This window comes from Kogia breviceps, chromosome 14 (genome assembly GCF_026419965.1).
Source record: "Kogia breviceps isolate mKogBre1 chromosome 14, mKogBre1 haplotype 1, whole genome shotgun sequence".
NCBI classification, from domain to species: domain Eukaryota; kingdom Metazoa; phylum Chordata; class Mammalia; order Artiodactyla; family Physeteridae; genus Kogia; species Kogia breviceps.
The window spans coordinates 62,355,971-62,376,754 of NC_081323.1; the positions used below are offsets into that span (position 1 = coordinate 62,355,971).

A 20,784-nucleotide genomic window follows, 5' to 3' on the forward strand; every position below is an offset into this window, starting at 1 on the left:
CGGCAAGTTAGAGGTGGAGCCAGTACCCTGTTCTCTTCAGAACTTCCAGGCCTGTTGCAGGAAACCCTCAGCCCACTTTCTCCCCCTGGTTAAGGAGAGCTGAGGGGTCACACTGAGCCTGTCTTTGCTGTCAATGACTTTGAAGGACAGAGAGCGGTACCATCTGGTCTGGGAATGAAGGTGGCTATGGATTAGGACACACAGGAGGGTTGCCCTTTGAAGCTGCCTTACTCAATATAAGCTTTCATTCGTTCATTCATGTCTTCATTTGAAATATTCACCGAGCACCTGGCACAAGCCAACACCTGTGCTTGGCATTGTGGCCCCAGCAGGGACTCCGCCTGGCTGAGTCCTGCCTTCACAGAGCTCACAGCCTCAGTTGTCTGTCAAACAACCCAGGGAAAACAATTCGGTTTCACTGAGGAGTCAAATGAGATTTTAAAAATGGGCTTCACATGTATACTCATGTCTTGAAAAGGTGAATTTGCAAGGTCTTCTTTTACTCAACAGCTGGATCAGAAGGGGCACCTGGGTCTGAATTCCCTGAAGCTGAGCTCCGCCTGCTCCACGGGGACCCCTCCACCCTCCTCTCTGCCTGAACAGCAGCCCCAGGCCCTGCTGCCGCCCAGGCTTCTGCCCCAGGTCTGTTCGCCGAACCACATCATGTCCCCTCACCGCTGAAATTCACTAGCGGCTTCCCACGCAATCTTTCCCAGCTTCATTGACACGTAAGCAACGAATTGCAAACTGTACATATTTAAGAAGTACGGTATGATCAGTTTATCATTTGTGTCCAACCAACAAACCACAGCCACTAATCAAGATAGTAAATGAATCCATCACCCCCAAAAGTTTCCTCGTCCCCTTGGGCATCCCTCCCTCAACCAGGCAAACACTGATTAGTTCATGGTTTCTAGAATTTCATATAAATGGGATCACACACCATGCACCCCTTTTTTGTCTTGCTTCTTACACTCAGCATATTTGTTCTGAGACTCATCCATGTTGTTGCATGCATCAATAGTTGGTTTCTTTTTATTGATGAGTAGTCCACTGTCTTTCCCATTGTGATCTGAATAAAACTCAGGCCTCTGACTGGCGTTCCACAAACCTGCACCATCTGCCCTCTGCTTCCCTCCACAGCCTCAGCTCCTCCTCATTTCTCCACTCACTATGTGCTGACTGTCCTCTATTTTTCTCCATTCCTCAACACACCAAGTTCTGCCTGCCCCAGGGCCTTTGCACTCACTGTCCCCACTTCCTGGAATACTCTGTGTGTGTGTGGATTCAGCTTGTCATTCAGGTCTGAGCTCAAATACCACCTCCTCCGTGAAGCCTGCCCTGGCCGCTCTACCTCACCTCCCATCTCTGTGACTGTCCCATTACCTTGTTTTACATACTTCACAGAACTTATCACCACCTGAAATCCACAAGAGCAGGATGAATGAATGAATGAAACTATAAACAACCCATTTCTGTCATGATGTTTAGGTGTAGGTTAAAAACTCCAGTATGATCCCAATAAGACAAAGACGAAATTGTCCATCAACTGCTGAGTTTGAAGAAACCTCGGAACATCTACTTAGATGTCCTGATTTGAGCCAAGTAGTGCATTTAATTCCCACTTCGGGAAGCAGTAAATAAAGAGCAGTAACCAGAACCCTCCCCAGACTCAAACCCAGCTCTAGGGCTTTATTCACTCCTACTGCTAGCCGTCTTATACTCAAAAGGCCTAGCTTCATCCCATTGAGATGATCCCAGAAATTAGACCCTTGTGCCCCCCGGATCTATTTCCTGGGAACCCCCCACACACACACCTCCACATTCTCCCTCAGTTGTAGGTTTGATGATGCCTACCTCATGGCCCACACAAGGGTCAGTCAACCGGGAACATGGGTTCTATTTATCATGTCATTTTATGGAAGTGGAAAGTGAGGCCCAGAGAGGTTAAGAATCTCACCCATAGTCACACAGTGAATAAATGGCTGAGGCAGGACATAAGACCAAGTGTGTGACTTTAGGGTCTGAACCGCTGACCCCAGCCTCCCAAATAAGAGAAGAGCTATTGTTTAGAGTGGACCTAGAGTTCAAGAGGGATCTTGTAAGGCCATTGGCAAATCACCCCCTGCAGAGTAGTCTAAAGGAACAGAGGACCCCATAGCCTTACTCTCCAAGCAGCTGACCTGGGGGGACAGCATTTCTCTGTTCTCTGCTAACAAACAGCAGTAATCATAATAATAATTGGAGATAACATCTTCAATGCTTGCGAGATGCCTTACAAACACACTCTCGGAATGGAACCCATTCATATGTAGGGGACTTACTGTATGCTGTTTTCCTGCACTTTTCCCTCCTGGTTTGTAACAGGTTGGAAATGTTAGGTTTTCTTATTTGGTGTCTCTCTCTCCCCTTCTACCATCAATTCCATGAGGGAGAGGACAGTGTTTCCCACTTTACTGCTGTATCCCAAGGCTGGGCATACAGGTAAACAAAGGACAAACAGTTGAACACCTTAGAGGGTCCACTCAGAGGGGCCGAGATGCACCATCCACCCCTCCTCATTTTTCAGGCTCAGTGGGAGCCCCAGAGGATCGAATGGGGTTCAGATCAGAGGAGGAGTCTGGGCAGGACGGCCCGGGGAGCAGGTCTTCCTGCTCCAAATCCAGCTCTGTTGCCACCAGGCTGCTCCAAACAGCTCTCCCTGCAGAAGAGGGCAGAATTCTCCAGGGCAGGGCAGTTCCAAATGGTAGCCTGTGCCAGATGTGGCTTTACAATAGGACACATTTCTTTAAGAAGACATCGGGCAGCTCCTCAAAGAGTTAAACTGAATTACCATGTGACCCAGCAATTCCACTTGTACGTATATACCCAAGAGAACTGTAAACATACTCTCACATAATAACCGGTAAACAAATGTTCACAGCAGCCTTATTCGCAATCACCAAAAGGTGGAAATGACTCAAATGGGCCATCCATAGATAAAGGGATAAACAAAATGTGGCATATCCATACAACGGAATATTATTCAGCCACTAAAAGGAATGAAGCCCTGACACATGCTGCACTGTGGATGAACTTCAAAAACATGATGCTCAGTGAAACAAGCCCAACACAAAATGTCACATATTATGATTACGTGTATATGAAATGTCCAGAATAGATAAATCCAAAGAAACAGAAACAAATTGGTGGCTGCCAGGTGCTGGGGGAGGAGGAGTGACTAGGGACTGCTTAATGGGTATGGAGTTTTATGTTGGACTGATGGAAATGTTTTGGAACTTGATACAAGTGATGGTTGCACATCCCTGTGAATCCACCAGATGTCACTGAATTATACACTTTAATGTTACATGATGGAGGTTGAGATTGACATATACACACTACTATATATAAAAGAGATAGTCAACAAGAACCTACTGTATAGCACAGGGAACTCTATTCAATATTCTATAATAACCTATATAGGAAAAGAATCTGAAAAAAAATAGATGTATGTATATGTATAACTGAATCACTTTCCTATACAAGTGAAACTAACATGACATTGTAAATCAACTATACTCCAATATAAAATAAAAATTAAAAAAAAATGTTACATGAATTTTAGCTTAAAACAAAAAATAAAGAAGCCACCAGAAATGTTGGCAGGGTAGTTCTAGGCCCAGTGCTCACTTTTCCTGGGCAGGGCTGTATCTGGTATCCAAGCTATACAATGCCTTGAATACAGCAGGAGTCAATCAGTGATACATGAAAACCACAGATGTGCCAGACCAGAGGTTCCCAGATGTTGCCCTTGGCACTCACTTTGCACTGTGAACCCCCTGTAACAGCAATCTTCCCAGGGCATAACCCTCATGTCCTCCGCCTGCCTCTTGTATATAGAAAAACTTTAGCCAAGGAATAAATTTAATCAGAGAAGTGAGAAAATACAGAAGCAAAGGAAAATAATCAAACAAGACAAAATATTGGGTTGGCCAAAAAGTTCGTTTGGGTTTTTCCATGACATCTTATGGAAAAACCCAAACGAACTTTTTGGCCAACCCAATAATAATAGTTTAGCCATTAAATGAAGTCAAGGACCTTTAGTTTCCCCTCAAGGGCTATCAATAATATTTTGAGCCGTATCCTTTGAGCTGTTTTGCAGATACTAAAACCCCCACCAGGTGGGAGAAGTTAACTACATGATGACCAGACTGCAGCCGTCACATAAGCTGCTCCATTTTACACAATTCTGAGAACTGGCCTCATAACAAACCGACCCTGGAATTAAAGATGAACTGTACCTAAAACAACCATGATGACGCTGATCAGGCCACCGTATGACTAATTTCAAGGGGATTGTTGGAGCTGACTGTGCTGTTCTGCACGTAGCCCCCTCCCCCAACCCTGAAACACCCTTTTAAAAGCTCTTGCCCCCGACTGACAGTGGGGAGTTGGTTCTTTGGGTCATGAGTCCACCTTCTCCCCAGGATTGCCAGATTCCTCAATAAAGCTATCTTTACTTTTACCCAACACTTGTCTCTCAGTATTGGATTCTTGAGCAACGAACAGCCAAAGCTGAGCCTGGTAACCCCCCAACACATATACAACTATATAAACACAGGTTTCACAAACAATACTGTGCTCTCTGATGACACTGATGTTGGACACACGAGCTGCATTGATTTTGCCCATTTGGGAAACCAGGTACAACATCACCGAGACACTGCAGTACTAAGAACAATATAGGTACTTACCTGTATGGCACATCCAAAGGGATATTATCTGAATAATAAAGAAATGAGCTACCTAGCCTTGAGAAGACATGGAGAACCTTAAATGCATATTGCTAAGTGAAAGAAGCCAATCTGAAAAGGCTATGATTCCTGTATATGTTTCCAACTCTGCATGATTCCAACTGTATGACATTCTGGGAAAGGCAAAACTATGGAGCCAGTCAGATCAGTGGCTAGGGGCTAGTGGAGAGGGAGGAATGAAAAAGCAACACATAGATTTTTAGGACAGTGAAATTATTCTGTATGATGCTATGATGGTGGATACATGTCATAATACATTTGCCCAAACACACAGAATGAGGCGGTCCAGTGGTCATTGGGACTCAGGGCTTTCACTGCCGTGGCCCTGGGTTCAATCCCTGATCGTGGAACTAAGATCCCAAAAGCTGAGAGGCATGGCCAAAAAAATAAAGAAAAATAAAGAAACACACACAGAGAAATGTACAACACCAGGAGTGAACCCTAAGGCCAGCTATGGACTTTGGATGGTGATCAGATGTCAATGCAGGTTCATCAGTTGTAACAAATGTAGGGGATGCTGATGAGGAGGAGGCTGTGCACGTGTGGGGACAGGGGATGTATGAGAACTCTGTACCTTCTGCTCAATTTTGCTATGAACCTACAACTGCCCTAAAAAATAATTTACAAGGGGAAAAAAAAGGTATTTCAATGTGTGAACATTTTCCTAATACTGCAGAGAACAGTCACAAAACAGTTAAATGCACTAGACTGTACACGTGGCCATGAACTTTTTTCTTCCTTCTTTTTTTAAATCTTTCCAAGCCTCAGATTCTTGTTTCTTTAAAATTCTTAAGACAAAAAAAAAAAAAAAAAAAAAAAAAAAAAAAACCTCTGGGTTTCTCTCTTTCATCGCCCTTGCTGGATCTACTTTCAATTCACTGGTGTGCCCATGAAAAACAGACGACTCATTATAAACATCTGAGTCATAAATGCAGGAGATAACTTTAATAGGATCCAAAATGCAAATCAGAATTTTGTAAAATTCCAACGTCTACACTTACTCCTAAACAGAGACCTTAGAGCTCAAAATTCAGAGAAGGATTTGAATATCCCAAACACGAGAGGTTTGTCACTGGGGAGAAAACTGAGGCCAAATTGTGTGTGAGTATATGAAGCCACATTTATAAATAGTTCACGGCCCAATAGAAGTGTTCTCGGTAGCAACTGGGAAGCCAGTTGTCCCAGAGAAAACATTTTCATGGGTAATGTTGTGGTCAGCCAGGAATCAGTCATGTGCTCAAAGTTGGCTTAAACAGATGCAAAAACTGAATTCTTTTTGATAACAAGACACAAACCAACACTTCTATGTGTACAAGGCCTGGATGGACTAACAGTATATAAGATGTACAGCCATTTGGGGTTTGAAATTGGTAAATATTCTTCTTTGAGGTCCAAGTAGATATAAAATAAAGCTCTCGCATTAATTGAATGTGATTCAGTGTTTGCAACAAACTCCAAAGTCCCCAACAAACGGGGGAAGAACAAAAGAGCCTTTTAATTTGTAAGAATATATGAATAAGCCCGTATTTCAAAGAATAAAATAGAATGTCTGACGAACACTTCATGCTCCAGGCATCTGATGTTATTTTTAAAGTTTCCCAGAATATATATATATATGTTACAGTCCTCGAAATAGGGCTCTTGTTTTGAAGACTCTGCATATGTAATTGATAACAGCTTGAGACCATTTATATGCCACCATTTGAGCAAAACTGTTAAATATGCATGGCCTTCAATTTTGTCAAATGCAAGAAAAACACATGCTCAGGATCGGCTGAGTGGCAATTTTTTAAGACCAGAAGTTAGGGTTTAAATGACAAAGTCGCACCAAGGTGGCACGATTTTCAGGCACCTTCCAAAATGAAGCTTTATCACCAGGTAGGAAAAGAGGATGACATTCATATTCCCGGCAAGTTACAATGCCCTCCTTCTAGCATCTCACATCTACCCGGATCAATTAACAAAGCATGTTTTGTTCGGAGCATGAATGAGGACGGCTTTCTTCTGTGCATTTTATTAAAACTTGAAAGCTATGGCTTGCTGCCACTGATGACGCCTATTGGGTTCCAACAGCCTAATGTTCAAATCTGACTCGCTAGCTATCCACCCAGCTCAACATCGGTCATCTTGACATCGGGGGATATTCAGCAAGTCTGTAGTTTTTATCATGAAGGATTTTCTACTGTTATGGAACAAATAAAGGGTTCTTTGTACCAACGGCTGGAAACACAACATGAGACCTTTCTTCACACCGTAAGAATTGATGAATAGTTCACAGAGTGAACAAAAGACTTTATTTTTGAAAAGCAGATAACACCAAAGAACTATGTAGTATCCATAGTCATAGCAAAAATAATTACTGGAACTTTCGAAACATCAACTGAATAAGCTGAATCAATGGGTTATGACTATAATTTTGAACCAATATACAGATTTTCGATCAAGACCTAGGCTTGATTTCTACATAATATTATTCACATGCATTCCCTGTGCGTATTTATTATCAAAACGGGGACTCTTGAAAGTCGAGCCCGGCTTTGTCTTGATTTCAAAGATGACACAGCAGCGCACAGAGAACTCTGGCTTGCTGCTTCAGTCCTAGAAATCATGTCTTCAGATGTTATACAACAAACTGATTTCTGAAAAATAAAATCCAGACTTCAGATGCCTTTGAAACAGTCAGGTCCCCGCACTTTTCAGCACCGTGGTACTCAGACGTGCTCAAACACGCTTTCCTTTGTCTTTCCAAATATCCACCAGGAACCCAAAAGGGAACCTGCTTTAAGAGTTCCATTATGGAGGTGTTCAGGAACAACACTAAACCCAAGTAAAGGCAGTGGATGAAATTATCCCCATTACTTTTTCTGTTAAGGAAAAAGTGAGAATGCATTGGCAAATGGGAAAATGATACCAGTCATATGGTTAGGGAAGACAGTTCTATAAATCCCTCCTTTCAAAATTATGTTCAAAGATGTTTAAGACCAAAAGGAGGTCACAAAAACTGTTAATACAAACAATTCCTCTACCAAAAAAAAAAGCTCTTCGTGGAAAGTGGCTGAGGATCTGGTCCAAAGAAGGCAGATCAGTGAAAAGATCCAGCCTTCTATTCCTAGCCTGCGTTTATGACCTCATGGCTATGTGTCTGATGGGTGTGAATAACCCCTCCCTGTAGTTAAAAACAAATTAAGAAATTAAAGTGAATTTGTGTGCTATTTAAAAGCCTGCAGTTACAGAATCTGAGAGCCAAGCCCTTAGACTGTAAGGCAAGATTTTTGTCATCAGAAGTGAAACAGATGGCTATGACGGTAGGCACTGAAGGTTGGTTCAGCCGTACTGGGGTCAGAACAGTTTAAAAAATAAGGCAATCTGGGGCTTCTCAGTTGGAGACCACCAAGAGAAAGGCCCACTGAGGCAAAAAAATCAGTGGCAAATCACCAGAAGATACTCAGACGGGACAATGATCACAGCTGGATGGGCCAACTTGGGGTCACAGACGGGGAAGGCAGGAAACCATTGAACCAGCACTCAAGGAGAATGTCTTTGCATGTCCTGTGCACGACTCCAAGCAGCAATTTCTGGGGTTTGGAGGTGTGTTATTTTTGCGATATTTTCCCCCCAAAAGAAGACACGAAGGTGGAGACCCTGGAGAGATGAAACCACCAAAATGGACCTTCACCAGGGGCGGGGCTGGGCGAGAGTCGGAAAGGCCTTCCTGCAGCACACGGCTCCCTTCAGGTCTGGCTGAGTCCTACAAACGCTTGTAGGTGCCCAGGAGAGCTTTGCAGTTGGGACAGTAGTGGTCCACATCCTGCAGGGCGTCCACACAGAAAGGGATGAAGCAGCAGCCCGCGATGCACCTAGAACAAAAAAAGGCCACACATGGAGAGTGTTACAGACTGTAGTCGTTTGGATGATAGCCGCCCAAAAGATATGTCGGAGTCTTAATCCCTGGAACCTATAAATGTGACCTTATTTGGAAAGAGGGTCTTTGCAGACGTAATTAAGGATCCCAAGATGGGATCTTCCTGGATTATGAGGGTGGGCTCCTTAACCTCAAAGACCGGGATCCTGATAAGAGGAGAAAAGGACACACAGAAATAGAGAGAGGGACAAAGCCCACGTAAAGACAGAGGCAGAGACCGCCGCGAGGCACCACGGCCAAAGAACACGCGGATTACCAGAAGCTAGAAGAAGCAAGGAAGGATTCTGCCCTCAGAGCCTTCGGAAGGAGCACGGCACCTTGATTCTGGACTTCTGGCTTCCAGAATGGTGAGAGAATAAATTCCTATTGTTTTAAGCCACCAGGTTTGTGGTAATTTGTCATGGCAGCCCTGGGGAACTAAGACCCCAGCCATTGCCAAGGCTGCTCCCACAGACAGACTGCTCTGGGTGTATTATCAAGTCTTGGGACATTTAGGCATCTTTCTAAGTGTTAGACTGGAATCGGTGAACTTCTTTTGTAAAGGGCCAGAGAGTATGTATTTCAGGCTACATGGGTCTTGTTCTGTCACTGGAGCATGAAAGCAGCCACAGATAATCCGTAAATAAAGGGCGTGACGTGTTCCAATAGAACTTAAAATAGGCTGGATTTGGCCCCTGGGCTGTAGTTTGCTGCCTCCTGTCTTGGACTGATCACTTTTCCATACAGAGAGCCTGCTTCTCACAGCAACAACCATATACATTTCCACAAATCACGTCTCTTAACCTGCATAATCCATCATCAGCTCACGCAGGCAGGACCTCCATACAGCCTGAGGTGTAAGAAAAAATATATTTGGTCTTTGGTTCCCGGCACAGAGCTCCAAAACCCCTGGAATGTCCTGAGTGACAGGAGTGTCTTCTGTAATTCACAAAGAGCCCCTTTCAATCACACCTGAGTTTATGCTAATGAGGTGATTAGGGTGGGTCCCTAGATGGGCTGGGGACGGGCTGGGGAGGGGCTGGGGACGGGGATGGGCTGGTCACCAGAAAGACCAAGTGACTAGTGGGCTGGAACTTTCAACCTCAACTACAAACCTCTGGGGTGGAATGGGGGGCTGAGGACTGGGTTATAAAAACACTTGAACAGCTGATTTGGAGAGATTTTGGGTTGGTGCATCTGACATTTATGTGCGGGAAGGGTGGTGTACCCCAGCTCCAAGGGGACAGAAGCCCCTGCACTCAGGACCTATCTGGATCTCACCCTGTTACCTCCTCACCTAGCTGTCCATCTGTCTGTCTCCTGTATGACAAAGCTGTACATGTAAGTAAAGTGCCATTCTGAGTTCTGTGAGCCATTCATTCTAGCATATGATCAAACCCGAAGAGGGGATAGCAGGACCCCTGATCGGTCAGAAGTACAGGTGACCTACGACTTGCGACTGGCATCTGAAGTGGGGGGCAGTCTGTGGGACCTGAGCCCTTAAGCTGTGTGGGGTCTGCACCAACTCCAGGTAGTGTTAGAGCTGAACTGAGACACTGGACACGCAGCTGGTGCTGGAGCCTTGGCCAGTGTCAGAAAACAGCCCACAGCCTTACAACCAAAGTTTGCCAGAAAACAGTTTAGAAAAAAAAAAAAAAAATCAATATTTTACAGGAAGACACTGATTTATATAAAGCAGAATCAGGAAATATCCTGATGAGAAAACTATCTCATGAATGGAATTTCCTATTGCCTAAGCTTACCTGAGTTCAAATAAGGGCAGCCAGTGCATTCAGAGATCATCCTAACCTCCCGCCTGACGAGCGTGGGCATGGCTGCAAGAGGCAATGCACACACAGCCACCTACTTTATCCTCAACAGCCCCGGAGGTGGGCATTAGTACACCCCAGTTTACAGGTGAGGAAACGGGAGCACAGAGAGGTGAAGTCACTTGCCCAGAGCCACACAGCTGTGAGGGGCAGGATCTGAACACACAGTACTGCACTGAAGGAAGAAAAGGAGGAACGGATAGAAAAAGCTGCCTCAATGTGAAAGCCGGAGACCCATATTCGATAAAAGTTTCCATTTTGTCCTTCCCTGATTTCAAAGACAAAAGTTAGTCTTAACAGGAATGTCCAAAGGACGATGAGTTTTTACATAATGTTTTCTGTCTCCTTTCTTCCCCACTGACTGCAAGTCCTCAAGGAAGTTAATTAAGCTCTCAGGGGCTTTGAGCCTCTCTTCAAAATTAGGAAGACAACCATGATTCCCCCTCCACCTAAGTCACGAGCAGATAATGAGGAAAGAGCCAGGCAAGGGCCTCTGAAAAGAAACACACAAACACGGTTTCCTTCAAGGAAGAAAATGGAGCACTTTTGGTTTTCTGAGTGACTTGCATGGCCAGGAATAAGGAGGCTTTCATCTTTTTTGAAAAAAAAAAAAAAAAATTAAATGGTGCTTCCTCAACTTTCTCCCAGAACAGAAAGTATTATCTCTTTCAACATAATACCCTTGGTGCAGACATAAATATTTACACATTCTCCTTGTGTAGGCAACAGAAAACTACTGGGGTTCCTAAAAGGATAAGAAATTTTGAAGAGATGACTATAAAATATTTTAATGTACAGATTGTTTAAAGCTTCTCTTAGGGTCAAGCAAACATTATTAATTAGGTCATGAAATTCTAGAAGAAAAAGAAATCCCCAAGGGTATCGCTGTACACAGATACAAATGGCTGCTACGGTCGTCCCTACACGCAGGGAGTGGTCTGAGAAGAAATGATGGGACAGCAGCTTCCAGGGGCTGATATGCTCAAGGGCAGTGGTTCTCAACTGGGCACGATTTCTGGTTATGACAACGGGGGCAGGGGAGCTCCTGGCATCTAGTGGGTAGAGACCAGGGATGCTGCTCAACAGTCTACAGGGCACAGGACAGGCCCCCACAGCACAGAAGTAGGTGCTGAGGCTGAGAAATCCTACAAGAGAGGAATTCGGGAGAGCCCGGGGTCTGAGTGGACCTCAGACTTACCCCAACAGGCACAGGCTCCCGCAGGAGAGCCAGGTGAGGGCACCGGCATTGTAGGACAGCTGAGTCACGATCATCTTGTTGCAGGAAGGACAACACATCTGGACCGGGCGGTCGAAGAAGGAGATGGGCTGCTGCACGTAGACTGTCTGCACAGCAACTGATGGAAGGAACAGAACTGGGCAATCAGTAAATGAGGAAGACATTCATTAAGTGCAAAACAGTAGAGGCAGGATCTCGACAGATATTTGCTCACCCATGTTCAGGAGAGCACTGTTCACAAGAGCCCGGAGGTGGAAGCAACGCAGCGTCCATTCATAAATGAATGGATGAACAAAATGTGGTCTATCCATGCAACGGGTTATTATTCAGCCTTAAAAAGGAAGGAAATTCTGACACATCTTATAACATGGATGGACCTTAAGGGCATCAGGCTAAGCGAAAGAAGACAAATACTGTTGATTCCACAGATAGGAGGCACCTAGAGTAGTTGAATTCATAGAGATAAAAAGTAGAATGGTGGGTGCCAGGGGCTGGGAGAGAGTGAAGGGGGAGTTGCCATTTAATGGGTATAGAGTTTGTTTTGTATAATGTAAAAGAGATGGAAGGTGGTGATGATAGCCCCAAAATGTGAACGTACTTAATGCCACTGAACTGTACGCTGAGAAATGCTTAAGGTAATCAATCTTATGTTATGTGTTATTTTACCACAATAAAAAAAAATTGGGGATGGGTGAGGAGGGAGAAAAATGACAAAAAGGGAAGAAGAGAAAACAGTGGCAGATTTCCAGAATTACCAATTGAAGGGCTCTGGAAACCTCCACACACGAGATGGGGGAAAGGACTGTGTGTTTCTGGAGGAGATTTGGCCCAGCTCCACCAGGCTTTCAAACTCAACTGTCTCTGGACTCAAGTGCGGAGCTTATTAAGAATGCAGATTCCCTGGTCCTGCCCTCAAGACCGTCTGATTCGGCAAGTCTGGGGCAGGGTCCCCAAACCGCTTTTTAAGCTTTTGAGTGGTTCTACGAAGGTGGTCTGCAGATGGTAATTTCAGAAACAGTGATGTGATGGGTTTTAGCCTCAACTTTCTTCATCCGTAGATTAGTGGTTGCCAGGGGCTGGGGGGATGGAGGGTGACGGGGGTTTCTTTCTGGGGTGATGGAAATGTTCTGGAATTAGTGCTGATGGTTGCACAGCTCTGTGACTATGCTAAAACCACTGAATGGTATACTTTAAAAGAGTGAACTTTATGGTATGGGAATTCTATCTCAATAAAGCTGTTTTTTAAAAAATGGAATAATAAGGGTTGTCGCTAGGATTAAATGGGACAAAGGCAGTAAAGAACCTCACCCCGTGCCTGGTACAGAGTGAATCCTCCATAAACAAGCCTGCATTTCACACGGTCTCCTTAGCAAACTCCAATGCCCAGTAATAAGGCTGGCGTTTACCAAGCCAGGGGATACTGGCCCCGTTCTTTACAAGTCGGGGGACCATATTGATACACGCAGTGAGTATATGAAATCATGCTAAAAAAAGAAAACTATGTGAAAAACATGCACGGACATCCACAAGCATTAGAAGAGCACCTAGGGTGATAGAAATTACAAAGCCCTCAGAGCTTAGCACGTTCTTTTTGGCAAAGTTGTTTAAGCTTGTAGTTCTGTCAAAGTGACTTTTTTCTGTTCTTTTTTATGTTATTGAGATGCCATTTCTGTGATCTATATATTAGGGGACATGAACTGCTATCCAGGAGCTAACCAGACAATATTCCCAGAAAGACCTAGAAAACACCCCTGCCCCGACCCCTGCGGAAGAGCAGCATCAGGGCTTCCCTGGTGGCGCAGTGGTTGAGAGTCCACCTGCCGACGCAGGGGACACGGGAGAGGCCTGCGTACTGCACAAAAAAAAAAAAAAAAAAAAAAAAGAAGAGCAGCATCAAAGCATAATTTAGCACTTACACGTAAATTTTAATAAGGGTTATTTGTGGTGCAAGAATGAGTTATTTATTGATCAGAGTGTGATCTAAAATAGTCTGAAGTTGTTATCTTGTCCTCTTCCATCTCAAGGAGTCAAAGTCACTTGAGCACAACGACAAACAATAGTTCACATTTATCCAATGATTACTCATAGAACCTTATTTAATCTTAACAGCTTGATGGGCCCCATTTTACAGATGGGGAAACCAAGGCAGTCTGACTCACGGGCCAGACCTGCTCTCTGGGCTGCTTGTAATACTGAATCAGCTACATACCTGGGTGCAGATGGGCAGCAGGAAGTACCAAAGGGCAAGGACATGAAGAAGTTGCTGGAAGGCAGGGGAATCACCTGCACTAATGTTGGGCTGGCGGGGGGTGGGTTTCAGCTCACCCATTCCTCACTCACGGCTGCATCCTCTCCCTCTCCTACTCCAGCCCTGGCCTCGGGGCAGGGGTTCTCCCGCCAAGCCTCAGCAGGAAGGGCAGGAGCCCCCAAAAGCACACTCCCATTCCCAAATTTCTTTGGGATGGTTGGTTGTGCCTCTGTGATAAGCACCAGAGGCTCAGTTTATGGTGGACGTGGGAAAGTTCATAAACTGTGCTTTATTATGGAAAAGCCAAAAGCCTCACTGACATGGAACCCAAGACTAGATGAGAAATTTCAGGACAAGGGGGAAAGTTGGACTGACTGGCACTTTGCTTAGACTCTGGGGCACAGTCACTACGGCCACTCTCCTGATTCTCATGGAGTCCCAGGGCTGAGGGCCAAGGAGAGGTAAGGGGGCCCGGGAGGCCGTACGTACTTGCATTGGCATTGGGGACGGGTACTGGCTGGGTGTAGTACCCAGGCGGATTCATGCCCTTCCCATCCGGGCCCGTCATGAGCCCCGTAGCCGGCCCAGGCATGGGTGCTGGAGGTGTGGGGTAGTAACTGTTAACAGAAACTGTCTCTTCATAGGATGGGGGTGCAGTTGGCACCGAGGAAGGTCCAGCAGCCGCCTGGTAGGATCCTGGAGCAGACATTTTACCTAAAGCAAAACCAGAAGACACGAGATCAGAAATTCAATTGACAGGAACTTCCCTGGTGGCACAGTGGTTAAGAATCCACCTGCCAATGCAGGGGACACGGGTTTGAGCCCTGGTCCGGGACGATCCCACATGCCGCGGAGCAACTAAGCCTGTGTGCCATAACTACTGAGCCTGCGCTCTAGAGCCGAGCCGGTGCTCTTCAACAAGAGAAGCCACTGCAATGAGAAGCCTGCGCACCGCAACGAAGAGTAGCCCTGGCTCACCGCAACTAGAGAAAGCCCGTGTGCAGCAGCAAAGACCCAACGCAGGCAAAAATTAATTAATTAATTTTTTAAAAAATTCGGGGCTTCCCTGGTGGCGCAGTGCTTGAGAGTCTGCCTGCCAATGCAGGGGACACGGGTTCGTGCCCCGGTCCGGGAAGATCCCGCGTGCCGTGGAGCAGCTGGGCCCATGAGCCATGGCTGCTGAGCCTGCACGTCCGGAGCCTGTGCTCCGCAATGGGAGAGGCCACACAGTGAGAGGCCCGCATACAGCAAAAAAAAAAATTCAGTTGACATCTCCACATCTCTCTTTTCCACCCTCAATCTTTCATTTTTTTTTAAACATCTTTATTGGAGTATAACTGCTTTAAAATGTTGTGTAAGTTTCTGCTGTACAACAAAGTGAATCAGCTATACATATATCCCCATATTCCCCCCTCACCGAGCCTCCCTCCCACCCTCCCTTCCCACCCCTCTAGGTGGTCGCAAAGCATTGAGCTGCTCTCTGTGCTATGCGGCTGCTTCCCACTAGCCATCCATTTTACATTTGGTAGTGTATATATGTCAATGCTACTCTCTCACTTAGTCCCAGCTTCCCCTCCCCCACCTGTGACCTCAAGTCCGTTCTCTACGTCTGCATCTTTATTCCTGCCCTGCCACAAGTTTCATCAGTACTGTTTTTTTAGAGTCCATATATTTGCATTAGCACCTGGTATTTGTTTTTCTCTTTCTGATTTACTTCACTCTGTACGACAGACTCTAGGTCCATCCACTTCATTACAAATAACTCAATCTCGTTCCTTTTTATGGCTCAGTAATATTCCATTGTATATATGTGCCACATCTTCTTTATCCATTTATCTGTCGATGGACACTTAGGTTGCTTCCATGTCCTGGCTATTGTAAATAGTGCTGCAATGAACATTGTGGTACGTGTATCTTTTTGAATTTCTTTCATTTTCTAACTGACAAACAATCAGGAAATGACCTATGTCCAGTCTTGTCCAAAAGCCAGAAAGGGAGTTAACATCATCCCTTCCAGATCCGAGAATGAGAACCTTAACAAGAGATTCCCTACAGAAAGGTAAAAGGTAGGGGGACATCCCTGGCGGTTCAGTGGTTAAGACCCCATGCTTCCACTAGAGGTTCAATCCCTGATTGGAGAACTAAGATTCCACATGCCGAGTGGAGTGGACAAAAGAAAAAAAAGATTGCCTTGGGTACTGCTCACCCTTTGCATTTCCATTTAAAAAAAAAAAGAAAGAAGGTAGATGATGACAAGAAAATCACCCAAATCCCCAGGGCAAACATCAGCCAAATGCGAACATAAATTTTTTCACACTTGAAACCATCACCCAACCAAGACCTATCTTTCATATCTAGTGTTTTTTCTTTTCTTTTTTTAAAAAAATTAATCACTGTAGTTTTTACTAACAGTGTTTCAAGTGACAGAAAAGACAAAGGCCTTCAAAAGCCAACCACAAACTATGGCAAATACAGAGCAAAACGAGCCAGATGCCAAGAAACCCGCACCGTGAATGCCATGTACCCGAAGTTCAGAAGCAGGCAAAAGGAATCTTGGGGGTGTAAGTTAAGAAAACGGTTACTCTTGGGAGGGGAAGGAGAGTCTGGAAGAGGCTGGTGGGCGAGGGTGTCTAGTCATGTTCTCTTCATCTGGGGGTGGTTACACAGGAATGTCCACTTTGTGAAAATTCGAGTTGTACAATTAAGTTATGTGCCCTTTTCTGTATATATGTTATAGTTTTTAAAAAGTAAACACACACAGGGACACACAAACCAACCAGTTCTCATTTTGAAAAGTGAGAATCAGAGCAGCCAGGCACATATTTCCTTTTGTGAGGGCAAAGAACCGTTTTTCTTTTCCCTGCAGAACTGATGCCCGCCTAGAATTACATGGCCTGGACCCAGGGTGTGTTCCTGTCTGCAGTCCCATGCTCGGCAGCCCCCGGGCAGCTGGAGAAGGACACAGTGCCGTCCTTTGTCTGCTTCTGTTTTTCCAACGGGGCAGGGCTAACGCTGCATTAGAAGATCCATTCAAACCTGTCTCAGGAGAAACGGGGCATGGAGCTCCGAGGGCAGCAAGCCACAGTCCGGGGGCTTGGCCGGGCCTGTGCTGCTTCCCACGCACCATGCCTCCTTTTCTAGATCCCGTGGGAAGCAGAATCGATTCATTCTGCTGTGGGGAGAAGGGGAGAATCCTTCAAGGACGCTCTGTCTTTCAGCCCAGCCCGAAAGAGGAGATTTCTCTGGGGGAAGAGATGAAAGGGCTTTCAAACTGGAAAGAGAGGCATGGGAAAATGACCATGCATAAAACAAAATCCATAAATAAAGCCAGATAGGTTGGAACTGTGTTCTAGAAAATTGTGAAAGTCCTATGGAGATGTTTGGATCTCATTCTATAAGCCTGGGGCTGGTCCAAGGGAAACTTTCCAGAAGAATGGAAATGGTCTCTATGTGGGCTGTTCAATATGGTCGCCAGCAACCACACCACACTGCCAAACGCTTGAAATGTGTCCGAGGAACTGAATTGTTAAATTATATTTATTTAAATTGAAAATCGAATACAGGGAATTCCCTGACAGTCCAAGTGATTAGCACTCAGTGCTCGCACCGCTGAGGGCCCAGGTTCAATCCCTGGTTGGGGAACTAAGATCCCACCAAAAAAAAAAAAAAAAAGAAAGAAAATCGAATACACAATTCACTTACTGGAACATTTTTATGTAAGTCTGGGACTCCTTGGATATGTGAATCTACTTTCTCAACAGCAAATTTAAGGAACTCTGAATCGAGATCAAAATTTTTTTTTTTTTTGCTGCATTGGGTCTTTGTTGCAGTGCGTGGGCTTCTCATTGCGGTGGCTTTTGCTGAGGAGCACGGGCTCTAGAGCGCAGGGTCAGTAGTTGTGGCGCACGGGCTTAGCTGCTCCGCAGCATGTGGGATCTTCCCAGACTAGGGCTCGAACCCCTGTCCCCTGCATCAGCAGGGAGATTCTTAAACACTGAACCACCAGGGAAGTCCGTTTTTTTTTTTTTTTTTAAAGCAGAGGTCTTCTTAGAAGCTCATATGATTTCAATTTATTTATTTATTTATGGCTGTGTTGGATCTTCGTTTCTGTGTGAGGGCTTTCTCTAGTTGTGGCAAGCGGGGGCCACTCTTCATCGCAGTGCGCAGGCCTCTCACTGTCGCGGCCTCTCTTGTTGCGGAGCACAGGCTCCAGACGCACAAGCTCAGTAATTGTGGCTCACGGGCCCAGTTGCTCCGCGGCATGTGGGACCTTCCCAGACCAGGACTCGAACCCGTGTCCCCTGCATTGGCAGGCAGATTCTCAACCACTGCGCCACCAAGGAAGCCCCTAGATCAAATGTTTTTGATAAAATTTTACCATCCAATTTGGGATATGATGTCAACGTAAAATACACCTTGGATTTCAAAACATTTTAAAAATTAATGTGAAACCTCGTTCATAATTTTTTATATTGGCTCTAGATTGAAATGATAATACTTTAGATAGCCAGAGTTAATATGTTGTTCCAGTTCATTTCACCTGTTTCTTTTTACTTTTTAAAATGTGGCTACTAAACTATTCTAAATTGCCTATGTGGTTCGCTTTCTGGTTCTATGGGACAGGAGCCATGGAAGGTTATAGAGAAAAGGAAAGGTCCAACCCTAGACAGGGTAGATGAAGCAGAAGATCTGGAAGGGAAAGAAACAAGAAGCAAAGCTCGGAAGGCCCCTGTGTGTGGGTGGAAGGCCCAGGGTTGGGGGGAGTCCACATACCAGTCTACAGTGGGGGGGTTGACCCCAGAACATCTTTGTGAAAACTGACTGTGAAAAGTGGTTAAGGTATAAAACTGTGTCAATTTCCTCTGACGCACAGGAACAGAAATGCAGAAGTAGGAGGGAAGAAGGGCCACAAACATTAGCCCCAGGATGCCTTTCTACCAGGCTCACCTCCAACTCTGGCTGCTGTTCCCTCCTGGCTGGCCCCAGACCTCCCCACATCCCTGCACTGGGCTGGAGGAGACTTCAGCTGGGGGAAACACGGCCGCCTCGGGCTCCCGGGTAATTCACATCCGTGCAGAACGTCAAGGACTCACTGTCCCTTCCTGTCTCAGGAAAGGCAGACCCAGAGCTGCCAACACGATTTATTATGAAAACTGAGTCATATAAAAAAAACCCCACAAGAGCAGAAAGCACCATGCGTCCAGAAAGCCTAAAATAGCACAGTTTGCTTGTGGTTGCAAACAGAGTGCTTCGGGAGGGGAAACAGAAGGTCTTGGGGTGCCCCAAATTCTGCAAATAGTTTGCGTCAAACCATTGCCTCTCTCCTCCAAAAGGGAAGAAACTCGGAGACTGTAAACTGTACTGCTGAGAGCGAACACACAGGTGTTAGGAAGCTGGGGGGAGGCGGGGTTCTCTCCAAGACATCTAAAGGAAGGAAGGGCCTGAGCTTCTGGTTCTGGAAATGAATGTCTACCCACCCCTGCCCCTGTTTTATTTTTATTATTTTTATTTTTTTGCCCCTGTTTTAATTGTCCATCATCATCTTTCTTGCGGCCACATCCTATTTTCTGGAACTTCAGGACACTCTCTCAGGAACACTGCTTTTGGATCAAACAGCCACAGAAACATGCTCATAATTCTGAAAAGAACAAGAGCAACAGTCTAGAATGGTTTAAGGAAAGGAAGGAAGGAAGGAAGGAAGGAAGGAAGGAAGATGGAAGGAAGGAAGGAAGGGAGGAAGGGAGGAAGGGAGGGAGGGAGGGGAAAAAAACACATAACCAGCTGCTTTGAAAGCTTTCTAAATAAATTCCACAGCTTGCCTTCCCCCAGGCCCCAAGCCAGGAAATGCCACTTCAGTCAATCCCATTTCTCTCTCTTTTTTCTTTTCTCTCCCCACCCCCATTTCTTTTTAATTTGGTTTCCCCCAGGGGCAGGAGGCCCACCTAGCCAGCCACTAAGCCACCCTTCCAGAAAGGATTTGTTCAACTGGCCTCCACACCCCCATCCTCACTCCCACAATGTGAAATTCTTAAGGGCAGACACACATGTGGACACACAGACACACAGACACACTCCACTGTCAGCAGAGAGCCCTGCATGCCTCCAGAGCCGCCGCCTGTGTGCTGAGGCACTAGCACAATTCCATCTAATAATTGTGATCCGTTTTTCTGGGACAAACTGGAAACCACAGGAAAGTGTCTTTTAGTTTCACAAAACAGAAAAGCCACAGTTTTGCCACATAAAAGCACAGCCTTGAGAATCCTTTGGTGGCCCTGGGTGGCTGGGGTGCAGCCTCTGCAGAACCCAGGTTGCCACAGTTACGGGGAGCTTTGTGGGGGGAAATAAAGGAACAAACAAGGGGGTCTCCCTCCTCCCTCCCCAGTTGTTTAATTTTCTTATTAAGCCCCTGAGAGTGGCTTTTCTCGACTGTCTATTGAAAAGGACACATTGAAGGCGATTCTCCACCCACCTTCCACCTGCCCCTGCAGGAGGAATCGAGAAATGCTAAGGGCTGGAGACTTCTGTTTCCACCATCTCAGAATGACTCTTTTATTAGCTCCTTCCAAATGCAGAGAGAGGCATTCCAAACCCCTTTTTTTAAATATGGAAAATGTGACCAGGGCTGACATCACAGGCATGTGACCCGTGTAGTCCCACGGGGCCCTACACGCAGAAGGGCCCCCCAAGCTCAGTTGAATGCTGCCGCCATCTTGAAATTCCAAATACTTCTTGAACCAGAGGCCCTGCCTTTCCACGCTGCACTGGGGCCAAAT

At 45.6% G+C, this 20,784-nt stretch overlaps 1 protein-coding gene across 5 annotated transcripts in view; it reads right to left on the reverse strand.

The window, feature by feature from the left end:
• Positions 1–7,056: 7,056 nt before the first annotated feature.
• The window catches only part of LITAF (lipopolysaccharide induced TNF factor), a 111,088-nt gene continuing 97,360 nt past the window's right edge, over positions 7,057–20,784 (reverse strand). For 4 of the 5 annotated variants that reach the window (XM_067013452.1, XM_059036293.2, XM_059036294.2 and 1 more), the window contains 3 exons: positions 14,501–14,725; positions 11,725–11,881; positions 7,057–8,653 (listed from right to left, as the gene is read on the reverse strand). In XM_067013452.1, coding sequence (XP_066869553.1) covers positions 8,545–8,653; positions 11,725–11,881; positions 14,501–14,720 — 486 coding nt within the window. In that variant the 5' untranslated portion in view covers positions 14,721–14,725 and the 3' untranslated portion in view covers positions 7,057–8,544. Of the gene's footprint in view, positions 8,654–11,724; positions 11,882–14,500; positions 14,726–18,958; positions 19,140–20,784 lie in introns of all 5 variants that reach the window. The other variant, XM_067013453.1, reaches the window with a different exon arrangement.